This window comes from Vitis vinifera, chromosome 7 (assembly GCF_030704535.1).
Source record: "Vitis vinifera cultivar Pinot Noir 40024 chromosome 7, ASM3070453v1".
NCBI lineage: Eukaryota > Viridiplantae > Streptophyta > Magnoliopsida > Vitales > Vitaceae > Vitis > Vitis vinifera.
In genome coordinates, this window is record NC_081811.1 from 1,414,613 (window position 1) to 1,439,042 (window position 24,430).

At 36.8% G+C, this 24,430-nt stretch overlaps 3 protein-coding genes across 10 annotated transcripts; all 3 read left to right on the forward strand.

Moving 5' to 3' along the window:
- The first annotated feature begins 369 nt into the window (after positions 1 to 369).
- Positions 370 to 16,721, forward strand: LOC100855343 (F-box/kelch-repeat protein SKIP30). 8 transcript variants are annotated; one of them, XM_059737832.1, is made up of 4 exons: positions 370 to 489; positions 865 to 1,746; positions 13,501 to 13,552; positions 15,310 to 16,721. In XM_059737832.1, exon 4 carries the CDS (start codon positions 15,395 to 15,397, stop codon positions 16,430 to 16,432), a length of 1,038 nt encoding a protein of 345 aa, XP_059593815.1. In that variant the 5' UTR covers positions 370 to 489; positions 865 to 1,746; positions 13,501 to 13,552; positions 15,310 to 15,394; the 3' UTR covers positions 16,433 to 16,721. The 8 variants fall into 8 exon arrangements, 7 of the variants coding, with proteins under 7 accessions (XP_059593815.1, XP_059593816.1, XP_010651988.1 ...); XM_059737833.1 differs by having other exon boundaries at positions 966 to 1,746; XR_009465978.1 differs by lacking the exons at positions 370 to 489; positions 13,501 to 13,552; positions 15,310 to 16,721 and adding exons at positions 2,470 to 4,631; positions 4,718 to 4,828; positions 7,552 to 7,665 and having other exon boundaries at positions 517 to 1,746.
- Positions 9,319 to 10,769, forward strand: LOC100852418 (non-specific lipid transfer protein GPI-anchored 5). Its single transcript, XM_003632264.4, has 3 exons — positions 9,319 to 9,712; positions 9,813 to 9,854; positions 10,404 to 10,769. The coding sequence occupies exons 1-3, from the start codon at positions 9,394 to 9,396 to the stop codon at positions 10,532 to 10,534; spliced, it is 492 nt and encodes a 163-aa protein (XP_003632312.1). The 5' UTR covers positions 9,319 to 9,393; the 3' UTR covers positions 10,535 to 10,769.
- A 992-nt stretch (positions 16,722 to 17,713) lies between the features above and the next one.
- LOC100855304 (COMPASS-like H3K4 histone methylase component WDR5A) lies at positions 17,714 to 22,939 on the forward strand. The gene is made up of 10 exons (XM_003632260.3): positions 17,714 to 17,908; positions 18,333 to 18,497; positions 19,221 to 19,401; positions 20,492 to 20,548; positions 20,636 to 20,706; positions 20,896 to 20,974; positions 21,088 to 21,147; positions 21,600 to 21,703; positions 21,801 to 21,861; positions 22,355 to 22,939. The coding sequence occupies exons 1-10, from the start codon at positions 17,775 to 17,777 to the stop codon at positions 22,742 to 22,744; spliced, it is 1,302 nt and encodes a 433-aa protein (XP_003632308.1). The 5' UTR covers positions 17,714 to 17,774; the 3' UTR covers positions 22,745 to 22,939.
- The last annotated feature ends 1,491 nt before the right edge of the window (positions 22,940 to 24,430 follow it).

Here is a 24,430-nt window from a genome sequence, read left to right on the forward strand (position 1 = left end):
ATGTAATTAGAAGTATAATAGATAATTTAAATTTATTTTGTTGAATAATTTGATATATATATTATATGATTTGCGATATTATATGTAATTATATTATGTGGGTCAATAAAAAATATGAATTTTGTAATTACGCATTCATTATCAAACTTCATAAAAAATTTGATTTTATTAAATACAAATAATTTATATATATTAACTTGATTTCATTAAATACAAATAATTTATATATATTATCGCATAGCTGGTTCACTTTGGATCGTTGGATCACATCCAAATTCACTTTGGACCATCACCGTGGAGTAATGATTTGTTTCCATTTTTTTTTTTTATCTCTACTGAATTTTTAAAAAATCAAAAGGCCACCCATCCGAAAAGCCCTTTTCTGAATACCCGCTTCTCTCACTCGGGCATCAAAAAGCCCTTGGCTGAAGCTGCCCTCCGGACGAGAGAATCGGCCCCAATTTCCTCTTTCACTCTCAATCCTCGCAGGTTCTAATCTAATCATTTATTACTTTTTTTTTTTGGCAAACCCTGTTTGATTCCCAAGAAAATCCATCCCCCATTCGATTTCCGGGAAAATTCATCCTCGTTTGATTTCCGAGAAAATTCGTCCTCGTTTGATTTCCGAGAAAATCCATGCAAAACCCTTAAGGAAAACCAAAAAAAATTGCTTTTTTTTTTTTTCTCCCTGTGTTTTCTGATCTGTTCTAGGGTCGCTTTGCTTTTGTGCCATTGGATTTAAAATTCACGAACCCTAAATCCACGATTTTTGAGCCAGGCTGAAAAACAACTTTGCCTGCGAGTCATGATCAGATTACCAAGGAACATCTTATGTTTTTAAAAAAAAAAATAAAAATTGGACAGATTTTGTATCCTGTGCGCGGGCTGGACTGGTAGGAAATATCGGGAAATTTCCCGAAAAATCGGCGATACAAACCGAAATTTCACCGATTTTTTGCTTACAGCCATGTTTCGGTGATTTTTTCGCCGATTTTAACAGAAATTTGGCGAAATTTCTCCCGTCGAAATTTCGCCCCCCTCTTTCGTATCGCCGGCCACCGAAACCCGAAATTTCGGCGAAAAAAATGGAAACTTTCATCCTTGCCCAAAAGTACCTAACGTATCCATCCTTGTGTATAGCTTTTGGATACAAACCTCATCTCTTCACTTTTCCTTTCCAACCCAACCACTGATCATAGGTAAATATGATAGTTTGAGGGGTTTGTGAAGAGAAGAAAGGAGCTAGGTGGTTTAGAATTACTTGCAGGCTCAAAATCAAAGAGAGTGACTAGACATTTTTCACCCCCAATGTGATGTAATTTTTTATGAAATCAATTTTTTTAACACACGATTAGCCCATGCGTCCACATGACTATAGATCACGTGACAGGCAGGGAGCACGTGCCAAGTGTAGAATGACCAAAATGCCATTGGACAGGGGAATAGCCGAATCCCCACTCCGTAGTTCTTGTAGGGTAACCCCAGGCCAAGGCAGACCCATTTCTAACGCTCATAAAAATAAAAAATAAAAAATTAAATCAAAATAGAAAAGAGAAGAAAAGTATAGATTACCATAAAACCATCAAATTCTCTTATAGAGACTCTAGGACGTTGCCGTAGCTCTCAAAAGCCTCACCTCATTTCTTCACATCCAATCCAACGCTACTCTCTCTTTTTCTCTCTCCCATTCTCTGGAATCTGAGCAGCGCTAACACAAATCTTGTTCTCCTCGGTACTGGGTTCTAGGTAAAACGGCCTCTCTCTCTCTCTGCACTGGTTTTTGGGTTATTGTTTATGGGCAATTACTGTGTAAACTTCGTTTAGATTTTCAAATTACTGAATACCCTTTTGTTTTTTATGTTGAATTCGAGGTGGGTTTTGTTTACAACTCAAGAATTTCAAGTGTAACTGTATTTTCTTATTTTATGTTGCATGGTGGTTTGTTTCTGGTTCTGGGGTTGAATCTTAGGGCTTGAATTTTAATTTGGGGTGTTTGTGTTTCGCTTGATGGGGTCAGTGCATGAATTGGTTAATGAAGTCCTTATAGGTTGGGTTGCAGTCTTGTAGTTTCAGGTTTAGTTGATTTTGTGCAGTCAAGAAATGTATGTGTATTTTACTTAAAATTAAGAACTTGATGACTTTTCAAGTATGCTGAGCAGGGATCTTAGATTATCAGCCATGGTGGTTGTTGCTGTTTTCTTGTGAAATTCTTAGTATTAGTTTGGTAAGTCTGTGAGATTTTAGGGTGTACAGATTGAGGGTTTAAGATGTCTTCCTTTTGGGTCCTAACTCAATTCTCAAATAAGGGAAGATTAATACAACAAAACAAGCAGAGGACATGCTAGGAAAAGAACAAACTTGTTGTCTCTTCACAAGCAAAACAGCGAGGATATAATATTTCTTTTTTTTTTTTTCTTTTTTAATTCCTTGGGTGTTTTTAACAATAAAATTTTCTCATCCACCAAACAGAGGAAAGAAAAGATGGCAAAGGGGCTGATATGGGCCACAGCAGAGGACTTAGCTAGGAACCGAGGAAAAGTGTTATCACTGTACAGGCAGATACTGAGGAGCATAAACTCACCCAAGTTGGAGCTGAGCTTGGCTGCACGATTGGCAAAGAAAGCAGAGGTTAGATCAATATTCATGCTGGCTGCTGAGGAGAGGTCTCTGCACAACATTGCTGATCTAATTGACACTGCTCACTACTCTCTCTCCCTCTTGAGGAATGGCCAAATCCCCAAATACATCCAATGAGTCAAGAGTAATGTTGTTGTTGCATTTGCAATAAATTCTTACTCAATGTGATTGAATTTGGTTGAGAAAATCTTTGGGAATAGGTTGGGGAGTATCAAGCGTTTTGCATGAATGAGTGATCAATTTGATTTGTTCTTCTTTCTTTGACTTAGCTTTCTATTCTTTCATGGAAATGCATTATTTGTAGAAATATTTTCCATGTTTAGCATATTACATTCAAGCCATGTTTGGTATATGAGAATATGAAATGGGAATTAATATTTTGTTTCCATTCCTATTTCTTATTGAATGGGAATGAATTTCGTGGTTCCATTTTTTGTGTTTGGATGAGCCTAGGAATGTAAGGTTAGAAGAATCAATTGTTTACATTTTGAGGGTGTTTGGTATGCGGAAATAAGGAGTCGGAATGGACATCCCATTCCTTTTCTCCCTTATTCCCATGTTTTGATAACTTATATGAAGGTAGGAATGGAATAGAAAATGATTCTAGTAGAAATGAAATCCCACTTATAAGTGGGATTTCAATTCATTACTCATAGGTGATATTCTGATTCATTCATCCCATGACATAATGTAAAATAGCCTAAAATTAACTGCTAAATAGTAGATTTGAAGTGGTTTTTGGAGCTCAACTATTGAACTAACTGCTAAATAGGAACTAAATACTCTTTTCCTCTTTGTTTTGACTCAAAAAGGGACTGGTGTTCTACTCTATACTTGTAATTTGACAAGCAGATGACTGGATATGAAAAACTTAAGATATCATAGACTAGTAACCTAACCATACCCAGGAGATTCCATTCATCCTTCATATTCTTGTCAGACACACTTGAATGTTGACAGTAACCGAAAAAGATGGTTGAATTTTGTTATAATTTTGGAGGTAGGAATGCTGTTAGAGGTTGCCCATCTCAATACGAATAATATTGTTATCATTATATCACTAGTTCAGCAAATCTTAAACTAAAACCTCGAGGCTGTTTAAATAATTGCAATTAGTTATCAGCAACATGTTACTTTAAAAAGTTGGCTACCCAAATACATCTATTTGCGTTTGTCTCTTCCATGGAAACCTCTATAAATCTGTTGGTAAAAAAGAGGAGGAAGGCTTGGAAGGTTGCTCCGTTGTGTCTGTTTTGGGCTTTATGGCGGGAGAGGGATAGGAGGGCTTTTGACAACTTTGAAAGCACGCATCAAACAATTAAAAATTCTTTATTGTATCTATTTTGGGATTGGGTTAGATTGTACATTGATGGCGGTTCTTTATTATTGTTAGACTTTGTGGATTGGGTAGGCTCTTGGTACGCATGGTAACGGGTTTTTGTGTCTTCATGCCTTTTTTATCTTTTGTTTTCTTCATATACGACATGTATATTTTCTTTCTTTTAATACAGTTCTTATTTATCTATCAAAAAAAAAAAAAAAATGGGAACCTCTATAAATCCAGTTCCCTTCTTCCCCTTCTGATCCAAACCCTCCAACACAATCAACATACTATTCTTGCTCTCTGCTTTGAACTCTTATCACAACAGTTCCATATCTGTCTCCATAGCCTCAAATGGCTTTGAGAATACTTGAGATAGGCTTAGTCCTGGCCCTTGTGGCCATGCTATGAGGTGGAGTTGCAGCTCAGTCTAGTTGCAACAGGGTGATCATGGGCATGGCCCCATGCCTAAACTACATTTCAGGAAATCCATCAACCCCATCATCTTCATGCTGCTCACAGCTTGCCAGCATCATTCAATCACAGCCTCAGTGCCTTTGCTTGGTGCTCAATGGCAGTGGTGCGTTGTTAGGTATCACTGTAAACCAAACTCTTGATGTAGCTCTCCCTGGTGCCTGTAGTGTGCAAACTCCACCAGTTAGCCAGTGTAATGGTAAGCTCAACCCTGATTTATCCCTAGGCTTATGCTTATATTTTACTAAGCTTTAAAACTGAAGGACTTGCCAAATGGTGGAACAGCTGCCAGTGGACCTACAACTTCAGCAACTTCCCCAGGGAGCTCACCAGCAGATTCTTCAGATGAAACTCCTGAAGTTCCAACCACACCATCAGAGTCGGGCATCCCTTAAGGTATACATGATATTTGAAGTTCTTCACGTATTCTTTTAGATACCTTGACATACTGAACCTTTTGGATTTCTATCTTGATTCCCCACCAGGACTAAAATTGATAGAAAAATGGAATTTGGAACCATACTTCAAAAATTCTGTTAAGTGTATGTATGTGTTAGAAGCATGCTTTTACTTCAATGCATGGATGAATGCAGGAGCAGGGTCTAAAACAGTCCCATCAACAGATTGGAGGTCATGTGATGGAGGAATCATGGATTCACCTCTCCATTTTGTAGTTCTTCCCTTCATCACGTCATGTGTTTCAACATTCACTAGGTTCTGAGCTCTCTGTAGAGTTATGGGGCTTGCTGTTGGAATTGAAGATGGCATCTTTTTGTAGTGAAATGATTCTGATTTGTGTTTTTTTTTTTTTTTTTGGTGTTTAATACAATAATGAGGGGATTTCTGTCTCTTTGATGCTGGATTGCAAACATATTAGCTTCACTTGTCGAATATTAGAGCTTCCTCCCTCCTGAAAAGAAAGAAAAAGGAAAATACAGTTGTGAACTTACAAAACAAAAGAAATTGGAATCTATGATATATTTTAATAATCATTAGAGGTGGGCATGACTACAAGAAGATTTCAAAATCTCTTTTCTTCTCCCCTGTTTTCTTGACAACCAAACAAAGCTCAAGGGCACACTTGAAAACTTCAAATCCTAAAAATGATGAAGTTGCAATAATGGTCTCATTTTAACCTTTCATGGTATTAGTAACCCTACCAATGCATGGTTCAAAGAAGTGGTATCAGTTCTCGGACACCAAGTATTTATTTTTCATAATGGTATATTTTGAAAATAAGAAATAAAAATGATAAAAGGTGATTAGTAAAAATAATTATTCTGAAAAGGAATGGGTTTGAATTTTTTGTGTTGTAACATCGAATTTAACTGTGAGTGGATCAAGTCAATAAATGATTCATGTTTGAGTTGCAACCAAATTATTATTGAATCAAATGATGCCAATTTGGATATCGGACTCGTCATGACCGATGACCGAGTCGTATACAACTCAGTCCATCTTACTGGTATTGGCTGATACTTTGAACCATGGTCAAGTCACATTGTATAATATAGCAACCATGTATTGGAATCAACCAAAAGAACAAAAAGAAATCATCTGCTTTCTTTTACAATTGTGTGTACTAATTTTTAATTTAGAAGGAACTGATAACCAAGAAGTCCCATGCACATTTAATGCTATGCACTATGATCACTACAATCCAAAATCCTATTAAAATAGATACTTGGCTTTCAATGGATACAATCCCAACAATTGTGTATAGAAGTAACTTCTCTAGTAGATGCAGTCAACTTCCATGATGCCAGAGATAAATCCCATTGATGACACTAAGCACTTGACATGCCACATTTCTTTGTAGCAACATCTATCTTGGAAAAGCTTGGGGCCTGTATGAATCACCTAAATAGCTGCTATGCTCCTTGTTCTTTTGTACTGTGATTCAAGAAATAAGTCCTTAATTCTAGTATCTCAGTCTTGCTTATATAATCCCTTTTGAGGGTTAGAAATGATTAACAGTTAGCTGTATTTGTGAATGAAAGTAGTGTTCAAGCTCAGGAGAGAATTGAACCCTAGTTACTGGTCTAGGTTGAGAGACTTTATGAACAGAACTGAACCTGGATTTACGCTGTCTTTAATTTTGTGAAGGGCCATTACTGATCTGCACATCTGAACAATCATCTTGATCATTTGAACAATTGGTTGTCCCAGATGACCAGATACATATTGCATATTTATTCAACCCATCATTTCTGTTGGATATCATTTTGTATGATCAACATGATCATTTAGAGCAAGGAGACCGGTTTTTTTAGTGGACGATCCAATGTTGTAGATGCCCTCAGTAAAACTTGTTGAATACACTCTTTAGTCATTTCTGTTGGAATGGTGTTATAAGTTGGTCACCCAAAAGTACCTAATGTATCCATCCTAGGGTCTAGGTTTTACAAACCTCATCTCTTCACTTTTCCATTCCAACCTAACCACTGATCGTAGGTAAACATGACAGTTGAGGGGTTTGTGAAGCTAAGAAGGGAGCTAAGTGATTTTGAATTATTTGAAGGCTCAAAATAAACGAGAGTGACTAGATATTTGTTACCCCCATTTTCAGAAAGGTTGGTCACCCAAAATACCTATTCGTATCAATCCTTCTGTACAGCATTCTCATACATATAGCCCTCCACTTACCATTTAGTTTCAGCCCTGATACCATACTACATCTTTTACATCATCTTATCTCGCAACTCTGCATGGGTACAAGGGGGAATCAGATGGGTCTAGCCCTGGTTTTACTGACACTGCTTTGGCATGGAGCCATGGCTCAGTCAGGCTGCACCAGGGTGCTTATAGGCTTAGCTCCATGCCTGAACTACATTTCAGGAAATTCCTCAACCCCATCATCTTCCTGCTGCTCACAGCTTGCCAATGTGGTTCAATCCCAGCCACAGTGCCTCTGTGCTGCTCTCAACAGTGGTGGTGCAGGACTTGGAATCACCATTAACCAAACTCTTGCCCTACAACTTCCAGGTGCATGTAATGTGAAAACACCCTCTGTTAGCCAGTGTAATGGTAAGGCTAAGCTTAACATATAGTTATTATTGTTTAAACAAGGACATTGTGTTATGTATATGTTAATTCGGTTCTTTTCTGTGGTCTGGCAGCTGCTAATGGGCCAACAGCTTCGGCTATTTCCCCTGAGAGTTCTCCAGCAGATTCTTCAGATGAAACTCCTGATGTAACTCCAACCACACAGTCACTGCCAAGCATTCCTTCAGGTAAATAAGAGTTTTGAACTACTCATTTATAATCAAAATTGAAATAATTTCACATAAGTGAAATTCCCATGTCCCATATATCATGGTTAGTACTAATCATAATAGATGTTTCTTTTTCTGCACCTTAAAAGTTCATTGTGTTAATGGATCAATGAATGCAGGAACCGGATCTAAGTCAGTCCCCGCAACAGATGGAAGCACGTCGGATGGAACCATCATGGAGCTGCCTCTTACTCTTACCATCTTGGCTCTCTTCATTGCTTCACATGCATCCACTTTTACTGGATTTTGAGATTTCTATGGTGTCTTGCGGCCTTTTCTACTATTTGCAGCTGATACCCCACTTCTTGCTGGGAGTCTGTCTGTAATTTCTGTTTGTTTCCAAGTAATATATGTTAGGTGTGTTCTATGTATGAATGAGAGTGAAGCCTTTCCCACTTCCTCATATTGATTATAGACAAAATTAGTTCACATTACTATAATGAAGCTGAATTCAAATGATCTAGAAGAAATTTGACCAAAAATGATTTCTCATCATGAGCAAAACCATCAGATGTTACACATTCTTCAGACAAAAGAATAAATAAAAGGAAAGAGACAAGAGAGGAGAAGAATGCTTCACAATTTTTATAATGCTACAAGTATATTGAATCAAGTGGCCGCTGGACCACATATACCAAAATGAAAGCATTATCATCCATGAACCATTATCCCGGTCAACATATATGACTTACAATCATGAATCCATTTTAATAAAGTTTCAGTGTAGAAATCAAGCATGGATCCATCATCATCATCTCTGCCTAATTGCGTTAATCATCAAGAAAGGCGGCATCAGACAATAGACCTCTCATGAAAAGTAACCGAGAACATGCAAAAAGAAAAAGAAAGGAACAAAGAAAAAAGAATAGAAGGAAAAGTCTGTGATTCGTCAAGTAGGCTAAATTGTGAATAAATGTAACGATCATTTTCAATTGTGTAGATATTATGTGTTCTAAGCTTAATAGATCCTCTTAGTTTTAAAACACATTTATAAGATTTAAAAAAAAACTTATTAATATATAATATCAAGAAGTTTAAGAACTCTGTCTTCTGTTTAATGTAAGATATCACAATCATCCCTACGTTGTGCCTCACAAGATTTCGTTTTATGGGATTTTAATGTGCTCCTGTTCTAGTTTTGGCTCTTGCTCATTTGGGATTTCGTGGGAGAGATAAAACCATTGTTTTTTCTGATATGAACCCATAGAAGGCTTGTCCAAAATCTGACTAGAAAGTCTAGAACCAGTGGCCCATTTGGTAGAATTTGTACTATATCATCATCTTGCAGGGTGGGGGCAGTTCTTGACCTGCCTGAATTAGACACGTTGCCAACTCTCATAGTTTCTTTTTGAGTATAAGAGAGGTCCCTTACACAAAAAGAAAGCCTATGGGAATATTTTCCCTATCCGTTTGGTTTAGTGGAAAAGCTTGTTTCAAAGCTAATAAGCAAAAATAGAGAGACACGTAGGGCTTAGTTTGTTAGAACAAATACTTTCTAAGTTCCAGAAGTTAGTTGTTTACCAAAGAATCTGTTCTAAAGTAGGAAAAGTTGGTGACCCGCGTAAACCATCTGTCCTTTCCCTCAAAAAATTTCTCTTTATAAACCACACAACACGAGACCTTGACACTCAGAATCTCCCCATTATACATTGTTGTTGTCCTTGTCCACAAATTTGATAGTATCCAATGGCAGAGCCAAGGATGGAGACAGTCCTGACCATGATCCTTGTAGCAAGCCTGTGGGCAGGAGCCATGGCTCAATCAAGCTGCACCAATGTGATCATCAGCATGTCACCATGCCTGAACTATATCACAGGAAACTCCTCAACCCCATCTTCAGGGTGCTGCACACAGCTTGCTAGTGTGGTCAGGTCGCAGCCACAGTGCCTGTGCGAGGTCCTTAATGGCGGTGGCTCGTCGCTGGGGATCCAAATTAATCAGACTCAGGCTTTGGCACTCCCCACTGCCTGCAGTGTCCAGACTCCCCCTATTAGCCGCTGCAATGGTAAGAAACATCCTCTCAAGGACTCTTGTCAAATGGGAAATGGCTTTTTTTTCTCTCCACTTTGGATATGATGATTAATTGATCTTTTGTCCTTGGACAGCTTCTTCCCCAGCTGACTCTCCCGCAGGGACACCAAATTCAGGTAAGAAGTTATGACCAACTGTTTACAGATTGTCCAAACCCAAAGGGCATTTGGTTAAAACGTGTTACTTGGTTAAGAGTAGCTCTTATATATATATACTTTTTCCTTAATATGATATGAAATATTACAATCACCCCTTAATACAATATTTTTGTTATGTTTCATAGAATTACAATCACCCCTTTTATTGACACAACATTTGTGTTGTACCCCATAGAATTATGGGGTCAAACAAATTGATACAAGGGCGAACAAACCGAACCCTTACCAAATTAAACATACATATCAAGGTGATATGTCAAATATTGATTTTGATACTATTTATAATAACCTATTTTCAATAATATATATATTATCTACATCAGGTTTAAAGGACTTTTATGATTTTAAAATACGTCTATCAATTAAAAGGAACCTAAACACAAATAATTCTCGAAAATTCTTCTCCATTTGACGTGAGATATTTTGGAGTCCCTTTTTTTTTTTTTTTTCCTATCTCTGCTACTGTTTACTTATCCATATCTTCATGTTGATGCCTTGTGGCTGCAGGAAGTAGATCAAAGACAGTGCCAGCAACAAATGGGGACTCATCCGATGGAACTTCTATCAAGTCACCATTTTCCCTGACGTCCTTTCTTGTCTTCTTTGCATCATGTGCTGCAACCTTCACCAGCATCTGAGCTCAGGCCTCTTTCTTCTTCTGCAGTCTGTTGACTCTTCTTTGGATCATATGAGCCTTGTAGTCTATTTCCTTAATAGGGTTTATTTATTTGTATGAGTCATACAAGTACTGATTATTTATTCTTACTTAAGCTCTCCTCAATTTTTCAATAGGGAATATTCTTGGATTCAGTATAATGCTTGAAAGTTGTTTCTTGACCTACCATCAACCTATATATTTGGAGGGTTTTGGGATTGGTTTGGTTTGGTAGTTCCAATCTCAAATATTAATTTCATTAAATTAAACGCCCATCAACATCTAACAAAGTTGTTTACACACTATATGTAATTGATTCATCATGAACATATAGATGCGTTTTTTAGGCCTATATGGAAGACAAAAGGGAGCAAATCGTTATCGAAAGTGATATCAAAACTATTCCTACACCTCGATATTTGATATTTGGACGAGTGATTTGAATGGTTCCACATTTTGAAAAATGACATGACATGAGACCAAAATAAAAATATGAAAAAATAAAATAACAATTTAAATGAAGATAAACCAAATCACAAATTGGAAACATCATTTCTATCTCGAATATTCAAATTCTCATCACCCATTGTCTCAGGTTATTATGGGATATCAGATTGATATCGAATGATATGACGAATAAATTAGTTAAAAAAATTTTAAAAATAATAAAAATTCAAAAGGGCTCGAGAAATTATTAATACTCATAAAATAACATTTGATGTATTCCGGTAAATATAAAAAATTATTGCAAGAAATAAAAAAAAATATTTTAAAAATAAAAAATAAAAAATAATAATAAAAGAAATGTAGGTGACACCGAATTAACTTCTAAGTTTGGGATCATTTTGTCAAAATCTACCTAATTATTTTTTAATTCAGTTAATGGTACGTGATGTAATTTTTTTGTAAAATCAAAGCTCTTTTCTACACAAAATCACATCACCGTAATTCACGTGACAGGCAAGGAGCACGTGCCAAGTGTAGAATGACCAAAATGCCATTGGATGAGGGAATATCCGAATCCCTACTCCGTAGGTTTTTGTAGGGTAACCCCGAACCAAAGCAGACCCATTTTTAACGCTCATAAAAATAAAAATAAATAAATAAATAAATAAATAATAATAATAAAATAATAATAAAAAGAGAAAGAAAGGTATAGTGTGTGCATAATAAGATTACCATAGAACCGTCAAATTCTCATATAGAGACTCTCAAGACGTTTCCGTAGCTCTCAAAAGCCTCTCCTCATTTCTTCACATCCAATCCAACGCTACTCTCTCTTTTTCTCTCCCTTTCTCTGGAATCTGAGCAGCGCAAACACAAATTTGTTCTCCTTGGTACTGGGTTCTAGGTAAAACGGCCCCTCTCTCTCTGTCTCTCTCTGCACTGGTTTTTGGGTCATTGTTTATGGACAATTACTGTGTAAACTTTGTTTAGATTTTCGAATTAGTGAGTACCCTTTTGTTTCTTATGTTGAATTCGAGGTGGGTTTTGTTTACAACTCGAGAATTTCAAGGGTAACTGTATTTTCCTGTTTTCTATTGTATGGTGGTTTGTTTCTTGTCCTGGAGTTGAATCTTAGGGCTTGAATTTTAATTTGGGGTGTTTGTGTTTCGATTTATGGGGTCAGTGCATGAATTGGTTAATGAAGTCCTTATAGGTTGGGTTGTAGTGTTGCAGTTTCAGATTTAGTTGATTTTGTGCTGTGAATTTGTTGTTTCTGTTGTTTGTGGGGTTGAATCTTAGGGTTTGAATTTCAATTTCGTTTATCTCTTCGTTGATTTGTCGGGCCTGTGGATGGCTTGGTTAATCAAGTCAATATTAGTTTTAGATTTAGTTGATTTTGTTCAGTCAAGAAATGTATGTTTATATTACTTAAAATTAAGAACTTGATACTATTCAAGTATGCTAAGCAGGGATCATGCATTATCAGCCATGGTGGTTGTTTCTGTTATCTTGTGAAATTCTTAGTATTAGTTTGGTAGGCCTGTGAGATTTTATGGTGTACATATTGAGGGTTTAAGATACCTTTCCTTTGGGTCTTTACTCAATTCTCAAATAAGGGAAGATCAATATGAAAAAATAAACAGCCCCCTTTTGAGAAATCCCTTTGATGAAAATCATGAATAACATGGACATGGGGACAATGGGTTTTCTCTTTCATTTTAAATCTATATGACCATCTTTTTGCACTGTTTTCAACAATATCATATCCACATAAGATTCTTGATCTTGAGATGGGATTTCTCATGAATATCATTTTTCTTATGAATATTTGTTACTTGGTTCTCTTGCATTCCAACTCTTTGAACATGAATTTCTTGGGCTCTTAAAATCTGGGTTTCCTGTCTATGAAGTAACATTTGTGGTATTGCTTGTGGCTTTTGCCTCTTGCCAAATTATTTTGAAGATCTTTACCTTGTAGTTATGCAGATATTGAATATTGAATTCTTCTTCTGATTTTTTATAGGCAAAGAAAAGGAAACACATAAATGCCCAAATGCCACATGGAAATTATACAAGGACCACCCAAGAGCAAAGGAAATAAAAAACAAGCAGAGCAATAATGGCTAGAACAAGTGCCCTTAGGTTCCCAATCATCTTATGAAATCCGACAGACAATCTTCCGTTCCTATTGATTTCCAAAACCAATCATATGAAAACTTAAGGAACAAAGAGCAAATGACCAAACAGATTTTAGTTCTTAAGGCACTTGTTTATTTATGCAATCTAATTAGCTTCAATTCACTTTTTGTCAAATTCCAAGATGTTTCTTATACTCAGAGTTTCACATGGAAGCTAACACAAACCTGTAGTTTTAATTGTTTTGCCATCATATATGTCAGTTTTTTTATATTGGATTTCAAGATGTCTCTTATATTTAGGAGTTTAATTACTTATTTTGATGATACACTGATATCTAATTTTTTATGATATTGACACATACAGGGAGTTATAGTGAAGGAGAAGGACTATTTTGTTGTGCATCTTTTAGAAACTGGTAAGAGGCTTTGAGAGGTCTTGATCTCATGTAAATGAGCTATTTCTTTATTACAGTTGTCATTGGACTCAGACATCATTTTAACATCGACAAGTTCACAATAATGTACACCTTTTTGGGGGACAAATAGGAGATATTATGGTGCCTTTTTATAGTAAATTCACCGTTTCTTAGTCTTATAATCTTTATTATGAGGTTTTTCTGTTTATTTTTTTGGGGTTAATTGCTTCCTTGGTACTTTTGAGTTCCTATTTACGGTGGTGGGTGTTAATGGTTGATGACTTCAGAACTTGGAGATACAACTTCCTAAAAATTTTTAGATGGTTACCGATCTCTAGAGTTGGGTGTGAGTGACTTTATGTACTGCTCTAAGATTTTTACAATTTTTGCATAGGAGTTGATCTTTCTTTTTCTTCTTAATAAGATAAGTGGCTCTTTAGCTGAATCAGGATACCTATCACAAGTTGTGAAGACAATTTTGATTTTCCAATACATCATAAAGGGGTGTAAATATTTAATGTCATTTTCTTTATTCATCTATCTCTGTTTTTTAAGTGGTTATTACAATTTCACGATAATTATTATCAGTTGTACTTTGTTGAAGAGTCATAGCAAAACTGTTTATAGTGTACCTAAGAATTCCAAAATGCTCAATTATGTAACTTTTATGATTGGGATTTTGTCAAGTAGATTTGCTGCAGGAACATGATTATCAGTCAGGTACACATGTTAGATCTGTGGATGCTATGGTTTCCATAATTTTACCTTTTGATAAAATATAGTTGGAGTTAATAGATATTTTAGATATCTACTCTCCCTTCTGCCCCTGCACCGCCCGCCGCCCCCCCCCCCCCCCTTTTCTTCCTCCTTGTGCGGGTGGGTGCATGTGTGTCTGTTGCACGTGTCATAGTAGCTTGTTTTTTTTGAGTTCTACACATGCTTTGAGCTTGGATATGTTAACCTCTCCCTCTCCCTCTCTCTCCCACATCTGTTTTGTGCGTGCACACATGCAAATAGTAGTTTGATTCTTTGGAGTTCCACATATGCTCTGAGCATGGAAATGTTGACCTCTTTTTGTCCAATTTCTAATCATCTTTTTCTTTTTTACATTTTTAGGGATGCCTTTGTGTCACGTAATCAAATAAGCAGACTTTGCAAAGCTACAACCTTTAAATCACTAGGCGCTGGATCCACTAGCGGATAATTAATAAGACAATTAAGCAACTTGAACTGGGTGCCCAAGTTTAAAGGTATATGCAGAGCTGTTCACAAGTTTTGAGGTAATTCCAAAAAAAATGGTTCTGAATTGGTTAATAAGGTGTTGAACTAGTTGAAGCAAATTCCTTTAGTGTTTAGCATAGGTCTGACAGATGGGGGCACCCTTGTTTTGCATGCTGAACCAAGATATATCTAAGGTTGTACGAATTATTGATATGGTAGGTGAATTAATAACGTAGTTATTTATTGATTAATTGCCTATCATGGCACTCAAAATGTCTCAATTTCATTGAATGTGGTGGATATTTTGAGGATTTAATGAAACCTTGCCATCGCTTGTGCTGATTGTTTTGCATCCAATGTATGCTGATGATGTGTGGCTCCATCTTCTCTAACCATTGAATCTAGATGATGCTTTTGTTCTTGAGATACTCCGGGTGCTGATGCATCCTGCTCATTTTTATTGATTTTGAAATTCAAGTACTGTAGTTTTTTTTTTTCCATATATCCATATTCATATATGTACTTTTCTGTTTCAGATTGTGTATCCTATAGTGTCCACTATAGCCAGCAAATTACTATTGTCATTGAGCAAAGAATCATTGAAAGTGGATGTAAAGTATCATGTCCGGGTTGATTGAAGGTCTTCCTGATGCCGTTGCCCTAAGGTGCCTTGCATGGGTTCCCTTCTACCTACATCCCAGGTTGGAGCTTGTTTCCCGCTCCTGGCGAGATGCCATTCGTGGTCCTGAATTATTTAAAGCTCGACAGGAGGTTGGTTCATCAGAGGATCTACTATGTGTATGCGCTTTTGACCCTGAAAATTTATGGCAACTCTATGACCCTCGTAAGGATCTTTGGATTAGCCTTCCTGTTCTCCCCTCAAGAATCAGGCACCTTGCCCACTTTGGTGCAGTCTCCACTGCAGGAAAGCTATTTGTACTTGGTGGTGGCAGTGATGCTGTTGATCCATTGACGGGTGATCAAGATGGGAGTTTTGCAACCAATGAAGTCTGGTCTTATGACCCCATAATTCGGCAGTGGGCCCCACGGGCTCCTATGCTTGTACCCCGAGCCATGTTTGCGTGTTGCGTGTTAGATGGAAAAATCGTTGTTGCAGGTGGTTTTACCAGTTGCCGGAAATCAATTTCTCAAGCAGAAATCTATGATCCCGAGAAGGATGCCTGGGTTTCAATACCTGATCTCCACCGCACTCACAATTCAGCTTGCTCAGGAGTCGTACTTGATGGAAAGGTGCATGTCTTGCACAAGGGTTTGACTACTGTTCAAATCTTGGACAAGGTTGGCCCTGGGTGGAGAGTCGAGGACTATGGTTGGCTCCAGGGTCCAATGGCAATTGTTCAGGGGGCACTCTATGTAATGAGCCATGGAATCATTTTCAAGCAGGAGAGAGAAGTGAAGAAGATGGTGGTATCGGCATCAGAGTTCCGAAGGAGAATTGGGTTTGCAATGACTGGATTGAGGGATGAGATATATGTGATTGGAGGCGTGATCGGGCCTGATAGGTGGAACTGGGACATCAAGCCATTGTCTGATGTTGATGTTCTGACCATCGGAAGTGAGAGACCAGCTTGGCGTCAAGTGTCTCCAATGTCCCAGTGCCGAGGAACTATTTTTGGGTGTACTCAGCTGAGAATTTAGGTCTCCAGACTGGTTTTTGTTGTTGCTTTGTTGTGATTGAGGCACTAGAGTTTGAGAAGAAGCAAAAAAAAAAAAAAATCCAGCTTTCTGCCAGCTACCTACCTTTCTTTTGTTTGTAAACCAACCTTGGCCTTGTTTTTTACTCATGATCTTTTCTTTGTAGGGCTTGAAGCATTGGGTGGCTTAGCAGGCATTGAATATGAGCTTTTACATGAAAATTATGAAATGTTGTTAGCATGAACAGAGAAAAAATTCTCTCTTTTATTACTTCACTTCAATTTCCCTTGTATCCTTCAGCTTCCTTGTTTAGTAGTAGTCTTCTCTTCTGCTCTGCATGGTTGGAGTGAGAAGGATTAAAATCCCATGACGAACTGTTTGAAGATCCGGAGTCTTATCCGGGAGATGTTTTGTTCTCGTCTAATGTCGTCTTAGAACATCTGCGTTACCTTTTGTTTGCGAATAGACTTTCGATAAAGTTGGCTTTCCTACTACCTAATTTTAGTTATGGTCTTGGTGTGCACACCGTAATGTAGGATTGATATACACCTCCATCCGTTGCTTCCTCACTTTTCCCCCTTTCTTCATAATTTTTAGTAAGAATGGGTGATGGTATTCTACCTAAATACTTAGCAAAGTTTTGCTTTTCAATTATTATAAACTTCGATTTGGTCAGAGAATTTTGAAAACTAATTTTTTTCAATTTGGTTTTTTGTTTTCTTGACTACAAATCAATACAAACCTAATATGACGTTGAAAAAATTTGAAAAATATAACCCAAATCAGATTTAATATTTTTATAATATTTATGATGCATATTATCTTATATAATAATTTTTTTAAAAAATATATAAATTTATGCTTATTTTTTTGTTATATTGAAATTTTGTTTTATTTATTATTTAAATTTTAATATAAATACATAAAATTTTGTTTTTAAAAAATTATTAATAATAGATTTTAAATTATGTAATCAAACCAACCCTATCAACTCAAATTTAACACAACTAATTCAAGTCTAACTTAAATAACTAAATTTAACCTGAATTTAGAGAAATAAAGTTGAGTTGGGTTTGGGTTAAAATACCTCAAATTAGAGGTCGGATTGGATCGAGTCCAAGTTGATTATTTTCTTAATTAGGATTGGGTTCGGATTAGTTATTAACAACCCACCGAAGTTGCAACTCAAATTCAAAATGTGCGATCGCCAAATGGGCCTGCAGCCATGCCATTATTGGAAGTCCAGTGGGCTTTGTGGAAAGCCTAATACGCAAACCAACTGGACCGACCAAGCCAAACGGCAAAACCCTAGAACGACCCTTACCTTCTCTCTCACATTGCAAAAATGGAGGAACCTGCAATCGAGGAAGGAGACAACCACCGAGATGTTGAGGTGGCTCCAGCCTTAATCTCAGTTCATCCGGACCATAAATTCATCGTAGTCTCCATCGGGTCGGACCTCCGAGTTTTCGATCTCCAGTAAGCTATTTCTCCTCTTCCCAGGGTTTATGTTTGGTTGCTGAGAAAACTGGAAAGGAAAGAAATTTAAACTTCTGGTTATCAAGACTTTGCTGCTTAGCCTCTTTCAACTTTCAAGTGCCATTTTTTACTTCTAAAAGCTAAAATAAAATCAATGATTGTTTTCTTCTTTCTTATTTTGATGTTCCAAGCAACAAAAGTGCTTCCAGTACCTAAGGATGCAGAAGGAAATGCAAAATATCGTACTCGGTCAAATAATTGTACAATAGTTCTTCTAGTTTCTCAGCAACCAAACAAAGCTTTATGTAAAATATCGAACAGTTGAATGATTGCATGCGAGTGTTCGTGAATGCTAAATCAAGTTATATGGAGAGTGAGACTGTAACTCGAGTAGCATGTAGTTTAAGTAATGGTTCTTTTACAGAGGGGGTTGTTCGGTGACGCTGGTGGATGATTCTAGTGGACCTCTTCATAAGGATTCTATTAGAGCTATTCGATTTGGTGCAGAAGGGAAGCTCTTTGTATCGGCTGGTGATGACAAACTAGTCAAGATTTGGAATGCAAATTCTTGGCACTGCATTAGTACTGTGTAAGTTCTTGAAGTTTTCAGAAGGGTTTATTAGTTGTGAATATTCCATGATGCTAAATAGGAGAGTTTTTTAGGTTGCTCCCCAACGTCATAAAAATTCATATGACGCCATTTTGAGTTCGGACATAGGACCTAACTTTTACCATTCTGTGTCCCAACCACCCCAAATGTTGATGCCATTTTTTATGGCATAACCTCCAGTCATTTCCTATTATTTTGGTTTTTTTTCAGATAGACTTAAATTAAGTAAACAGTTCAAATCTGGAAGATCAAATTTGAATTTGGATTTGGATTTGGTTGTCCACCCTGGATTGAATTGGACTAAAGTTTGTTTAGAAAAAAATTGGCCAGAAATTTGGGAATTTGGGCAAGATTGGGATTTGGTTGAAAAAGTTTGGAAGTTAACTGTTGTATTTATTTATTTATGAATAAATCTGAAGTTGGGTTGAAAACCAGTGGAGTTTGGTTGAAAAATTGAGGTTATTTAAGTGGCTGAAAATTGCATTCTGGACGAGCAAATTTTCCTGTCAGTTTGTTAACCAAAAACCAGCAGTAATGTATGCTATGCAATGAGTCCATAAGTTACATGGTAGGTCCCACAATCATTTGTGACATGCCTATTGATTTGTCATCATTTTGACCAGCAACATTCAGTTTGTTTCTGCAGAAAATTTCTCATTTATACTCCTACCAAACATCACCTGATTGTTTTAAATGTAACAGGTGCTCTGAGAAGAGAGTGAGTGCAGTTGCTATAAGTAAGGATGGCCTGTTTGTATGTTTTGCTGACAAATTTGGTGTTGTTTGGGCCCTGAATCTGGATGGCTTTGATGAAAATCAAGTTTTGGTTGATAAGAAAGCAGCACCAGTTCTTGCTCATTACTGTAGCATCATTACTAGCCTGGTTTGTTATTTATTATCGATCATCTTTTTCTGTTTCTTTCCTGCTCATTTGTTTGTGTGGGCCTATTGGTGGGCGAATAGGCATCACCGACATCTGATTATAATTTTGCATACAGATGTATATATGTTTAAATTTTTTCTGTAGTCCTGGGTTATGCTAGTTTTGTGTCAATTGTTTGTGCCCTTTTTATTTTTACATTTTCCCTTTAGGATTTAAGCTTGTTGTCATAGGTTTCTCCTCTACTACTAGTTTGTTTCAAATCCAGTGAATCAGCAACTAGTTTTTTGATAGGCAAATAAGAATTTTCACAAGATGCATACCTAAAAGTACCAAAAAGAGGATGAAGCCCACAGGATGCATTCAAGAAACATTCAAAAAGAAAAATGTTGAGACTGAGATAAGGCCAGTCCTTAGGCTAGAACCAAACTCTCAGTGAATTCAAGAAGGACAAATCCCTGTAAGGCTCTGTTGAATTATGGAAAATTTGAAGGAAAGGAAGAAGAAAGGCAAAATGTATGAAGGGAATATGACTTTAAGCTCAATAAATTTTTTTCTCCCATGTTTCTTCAATCTAATTCCTCTTTTGTATAGAAAATGAAGCATTTGAAAATATACTAATTTTTAACAATGTTCTTTATGTTTTATTTTTCCTTTATAATTTTTTCCATGGCAAACCAAAAGACAGAATTTAAGATTTTTTCCTATTCTTTTTCCCTTCCTCTGCTACTTGTGCAATACAAATGGAGCGCAAATCACCAATATCAATCTCTGTGAATGAGAAACTATTGTCTAATTTTCCTCCTTAACAACAGAGAAATAGGTCATCAGGATAGATTTTGTTGCACTTCTCCCCATTTCTTCATAGTTCATATTCACTCTTTTGAAACTTCTAAAAAGTGTTGCTTCTTCAAGTATTGTGGACTAAGATAATGTTTAATTTATTTTGTCTTACTCCAACATATGCTGTCGTTTTTATTTATTTACATATTTTCCTTTGAACCTTGTTGTGATTAGGCTTATCGCTGGGTTTGATGCCTAAATCTTCTTTACCAATGAGGTGATTATTCTTAATAGCAGTATATTTGTGCAGGAATTCTCACTGGATGGGCGATTCATTATTAGTGCTGATCGGGATTTTAAAATTCGTGTACTCCCTTTGCCCATTTAATCAATGAATGGATAATTTGGTCGTTTATGTCTTTTACACATTTTTTTTTCTTTTTTCTGCTGACAGGTTTCCGTGTTCCCCAAGAAGCCCTTAGATGGAGCTCATGAGATCCAGAGTTTTTGTCTTGGTCACACAGAGTGAGCAAGTTTTTATGAGATTGTTCCTTTTTTAACATGACACGTGTGTATGCACACCCACACCACATATACACACACACACGTGTCCCCATGTGTGTGCATGCACGCATATGTATACGTACAAACTTGGTATTTGCCCATTACCTGGTGAAAATTGATTTACATCCATTGTCATGAATGTGTTGGCAGGTTTGTATCCTGTCTTGCCTTTGTATGTGCTCCTGATTACCCAGAGGGATTTCTTGTTTCTGGGAGTGGTGATTCAACAGTGAGTAATAATAAAAAAATTAAAAATTAAAATTTCAGGATTTGCTTCATGGGCTTTTGTTTGTTTTAAGATGCAGAATATGGAATAGGAATTTTATCCACTTTGCTTTACAGGTTCGTTTGTGGGATATTACCTCTGGATCTCTCCTTGATACGTGTGAAGTTGGATCACAGGTAGCTCACTCATTCTAGAACTTTTTCATGAGGCTTCTGATGGTGTCATTAGTCCTGCCTCCTTTGTTTCTGGAACATTACCTACTTTTGCTGTCAAGGTTGTTTGATTTAAAATCAAATATGAAACCTTAGATTTTAGTTTCATATAATTAATATGTTAATCAAGCGGATATTCAAACTAGGGATAGCATCGAATATTCTTTTATATTTGGAATGACTAGTTTTTTAAATAAGGCAGGGAGTCCTGGCATCTCAGTTGCATGTGTGGCAAGTGATATCACCAGAAATTCCAGGGAATATTTCCGTTATTTCATTTTTTCTTTAAACTTGGTTCGAGATTTAAAATCTATTATTTTAAAAAAACTAGTGGCCTGTCATTTGCATGGCTTTTGTTAATAGCCTAGTTATTTCATCATCTTTTACTTGATTTAATTTCCATTTGCTTCCTGAAGGCAGGGTTTTTAGAGTCTAATGGAAGGGGAGAGGAGCACTATTCTGCAGTGATCGATCTATGCACTACTCCTGATGGTACACTGGTTGCTGCGGCCATTCAAAGGCAAGTCTCTCAACATTTCTTACTATTTTGCCATCTTTGAAGGGTTCTGTTTATTCATTTTCTTAATACTTTTGGCATGGTGATTTTACTTTGATAGCTTGCAAGGAATAATGCTGTTGAACTGCAACATTTCTGCTAAAAGTCTTTCCATTGCCAAGGTAAGTGCCTTATAAAACAAATATTCGGTTAAGCGTGATAATTTTCTAAAAGAACAAACTATCCAATGAATGGGCGCTACTAGCAGAACTGGAGTCACATCACCCGTTGTCTGGTAGATTTGTATCATGATCTTGCTTTACATAACCATGGATGTGCGCAACTACTCCATCCCTTTCATCCTTCCATTTTGCTCACCACCTGAACAGCTCCCATGAAGAGAGATTTTTCAACCGCCTAGTTATTATGGATTTGAAATACTCTTTAGAAAGGGTATTTCAATCATTGCAAAAAGTACTGTAGTTGAATCAGGATATTCAATGGCTCAAATGCTTATATATGAATCCTTGAAACAAACTCTTGGAGAAATTAACTTCCAAGTCTGATAACATGGCGGCATCCTGTAACTGCATAATCATTCAGAAAATAATCTGAAACCCCATAAGCAATGACCTAACTATTGTGTTCTTTTTCAAACTGGTTTGATTCTTGTAGGTAGTTTCCATCACGGGAGGGAGTTTTATTCCTACAAGCCTAGGCACTGCATCTTGTGCAGAATTCTTGTGGATGGTTACAGGTGTCTCTACTTTACATGGGTTAGATTCCCACTCTCTCGCTCGTGTTAGGGTAATCTCTGGTTTTAGAATAAGCAGTCCAGACTCTGTTGAACATGAGCCAACCATGTTGGAAGATGATGAGATACCCGGGGGAGAGAAACTACTTGAGAAGTTGCAGGGAAGTGTATCCATTGAGAATAAGGTCTTCTCAGCAGCTGCTGAAGCTGTAAAAATGGCAATGTGCAATTTGTTAATTAAAAAACAGTACTCTGCAGATAAACGAGAATTCAGAAAGAGGACGAGAAATGACAAAAAGATCAAACAATAGTACAAATTGAACAGGCAGCAGCCACTTTAATCAAGTCATTCTTGGAGGTAACTGAATCATCATCTAGTTCCCTCCATATGTTTTTGTACCCTTGGTCTTTTATCATGAATGGAAATGAATGTTTGTGGATTTTAATTTTACCAAGTGAATGTACTATTCAATCAATAATATCTAAAGCTCTTCCTGTTTCAAAAACTGAGTTGATTCACATGACTTGATCATACCATCAGTTAGTGGGTGCCCTTTTTCAAAGGTTCATGGGAATTAATTCAACATATATTGTCATTTTTCTCGTGATCTTTTGCACCTAATTAGGAAAAATACACACAGAACTGAGGCGCCCGAAGGCGAATGATATTCCTCTTGCTACGCAGTGGCCTCAAGTTTCATATGTTTTGAGCCTCTTTATTCCAGGGGGCCACAGGTCCTTATCTGAGTATTTTGTAATCATCAGTTTTGCATATTTCCCTACCACTGCATTTAGTCTATTTTGTCATTGGTATTATTGATTGCTTATTCCATAGAGAGAGTTAGGCTTGTCAATCTTGCCAACTTGGACCAAGTTAGAATGATCTTTGGTTGGTAAACAAGTGTTTTCATCAACAGGGAGGCTTACATAATGAGGATGATTTGGCTTATTATTTAGTTCCGTACCCGAATTTTGAACTAACACCACAAGATTTTTGCCCAATGATGATGGAAATAGGCATGGTTTGTTTTACTTCATCCATCTCATTTCAGTTTAAGATTTTTATGGCCTGTTTACTTGATTCCATTGGAATCAAAAGCAAGGAGTGATTCCCTTTCCAATCATTCCCATCTGTACTTGAATTTGGAATGAAAAATTGTGTGCGGTTCTTATAACAATCTGAGGAAACCCATTCCTGAAATTTGAGCAAACCCATTCTCCCACTCAAATTTGAGGAATCAAATTTTGTTCTTGTGCTCCAATATGCAACAATTGCTATGCCTCTAATATTATAGTATGATAGCTATTTATCATGTGACTAATAATTTTTATTAATAATAAAAAGAGAATAAATTAATTAAACTCCAATTTTATCCAAAAAAGACATATAATAAGTTCTATTAATGGTTTTAATATTTTTGGACAGTAGAGGTTATGTGTAGGTTAGAAGAATGAATGAGGTGTGATTAGGCTTAAAGGAGAGACAAATCCATATGGGCATGGCCTACTTGTATTAATGGTTTCGTCTATTTATATTTTCCTCAACTTGGTCTGGAGGGTGCCCCTCGTAATCAATTTTTGTCTCCATTGTATGTCATTCTCACAATTACAACTTCTTAACCATGCCTACATCATGCTCTCAACCCTACAACTTCTCTATTCTTCTCAATAACATCAATCCAATTTATCCCAACACTACTACTATTTTCTTCAATGGTCAAACAGGGAAGAGGATTATCCTAATGGAACATGAAGTTCATAGACCAATTGAGGAACCTGGTTTTTGCCACGTGGTGTGTTATCAAAAGGACACCTGGCTAAAAAAGGAGAGAGAGAGAGAGAGGACAGTGGGATTGCCTTGTTAAACTAGTTCACTACATTGAAGGGGTCAGCATCATCATCATCCTACTTGACCAGCCAACACCATTGCCACCCCCACCCCTAATCTTATATGTGGGTGAGAAGAAAAATATCAAGGGAAATGCCACGAAGGTCAG

Coding starts and splice junctions, on each gene's coding strand:
- LOC100852418 (XM_003632264.4), top strand. CDS start 9,394: ATGGCAGAGCCAAGGATGGAGACAGTCCTGACCATGATCCTTGTAGCA. Junction 9,713..9,812: donor CCCTATTAGCCGCTGCAATG/GTAAGAAACATC, acceptor GTCCTTGGACAG/CTTCTTCCCCAGCTGACTCT. Junction 9,855..10,403: donor CGCAGGGACACCAAATTCAG/GTAAGAAGTTAT, acceptor TTGTGGCTGCAG/GAAGTAGATCAAAGACAGTG.
- LOC100855343 (XM_059737832.1), top strand. CDS start 15,395: ATGTCCGGGTTGATTGAAGGTCTTCCTGATGCCGTTGCCCTAAGGTGC.
- LOC100855304 (XM_003632260.3), top strand. CDS start 17,775: ATGGAGGAACCTGCAATCGAGGAAGGAGACAACCACCGAGATGTTGAG. Junction 21,704..21,800: donor GTTGCTGCGGCCATTCAAAG/GCAAGTCTCTCA, acceptor TTACTTTGATAG/CTTGCAAGGAATAATGCTGT. Junction 21,862..22,354: donor AAAGTCTTTCCATTGCCAAG/GTAAGTGCCTTA, acceptor TGATTCTTGTAG/GTAGTTTCCATCACGGGAGG.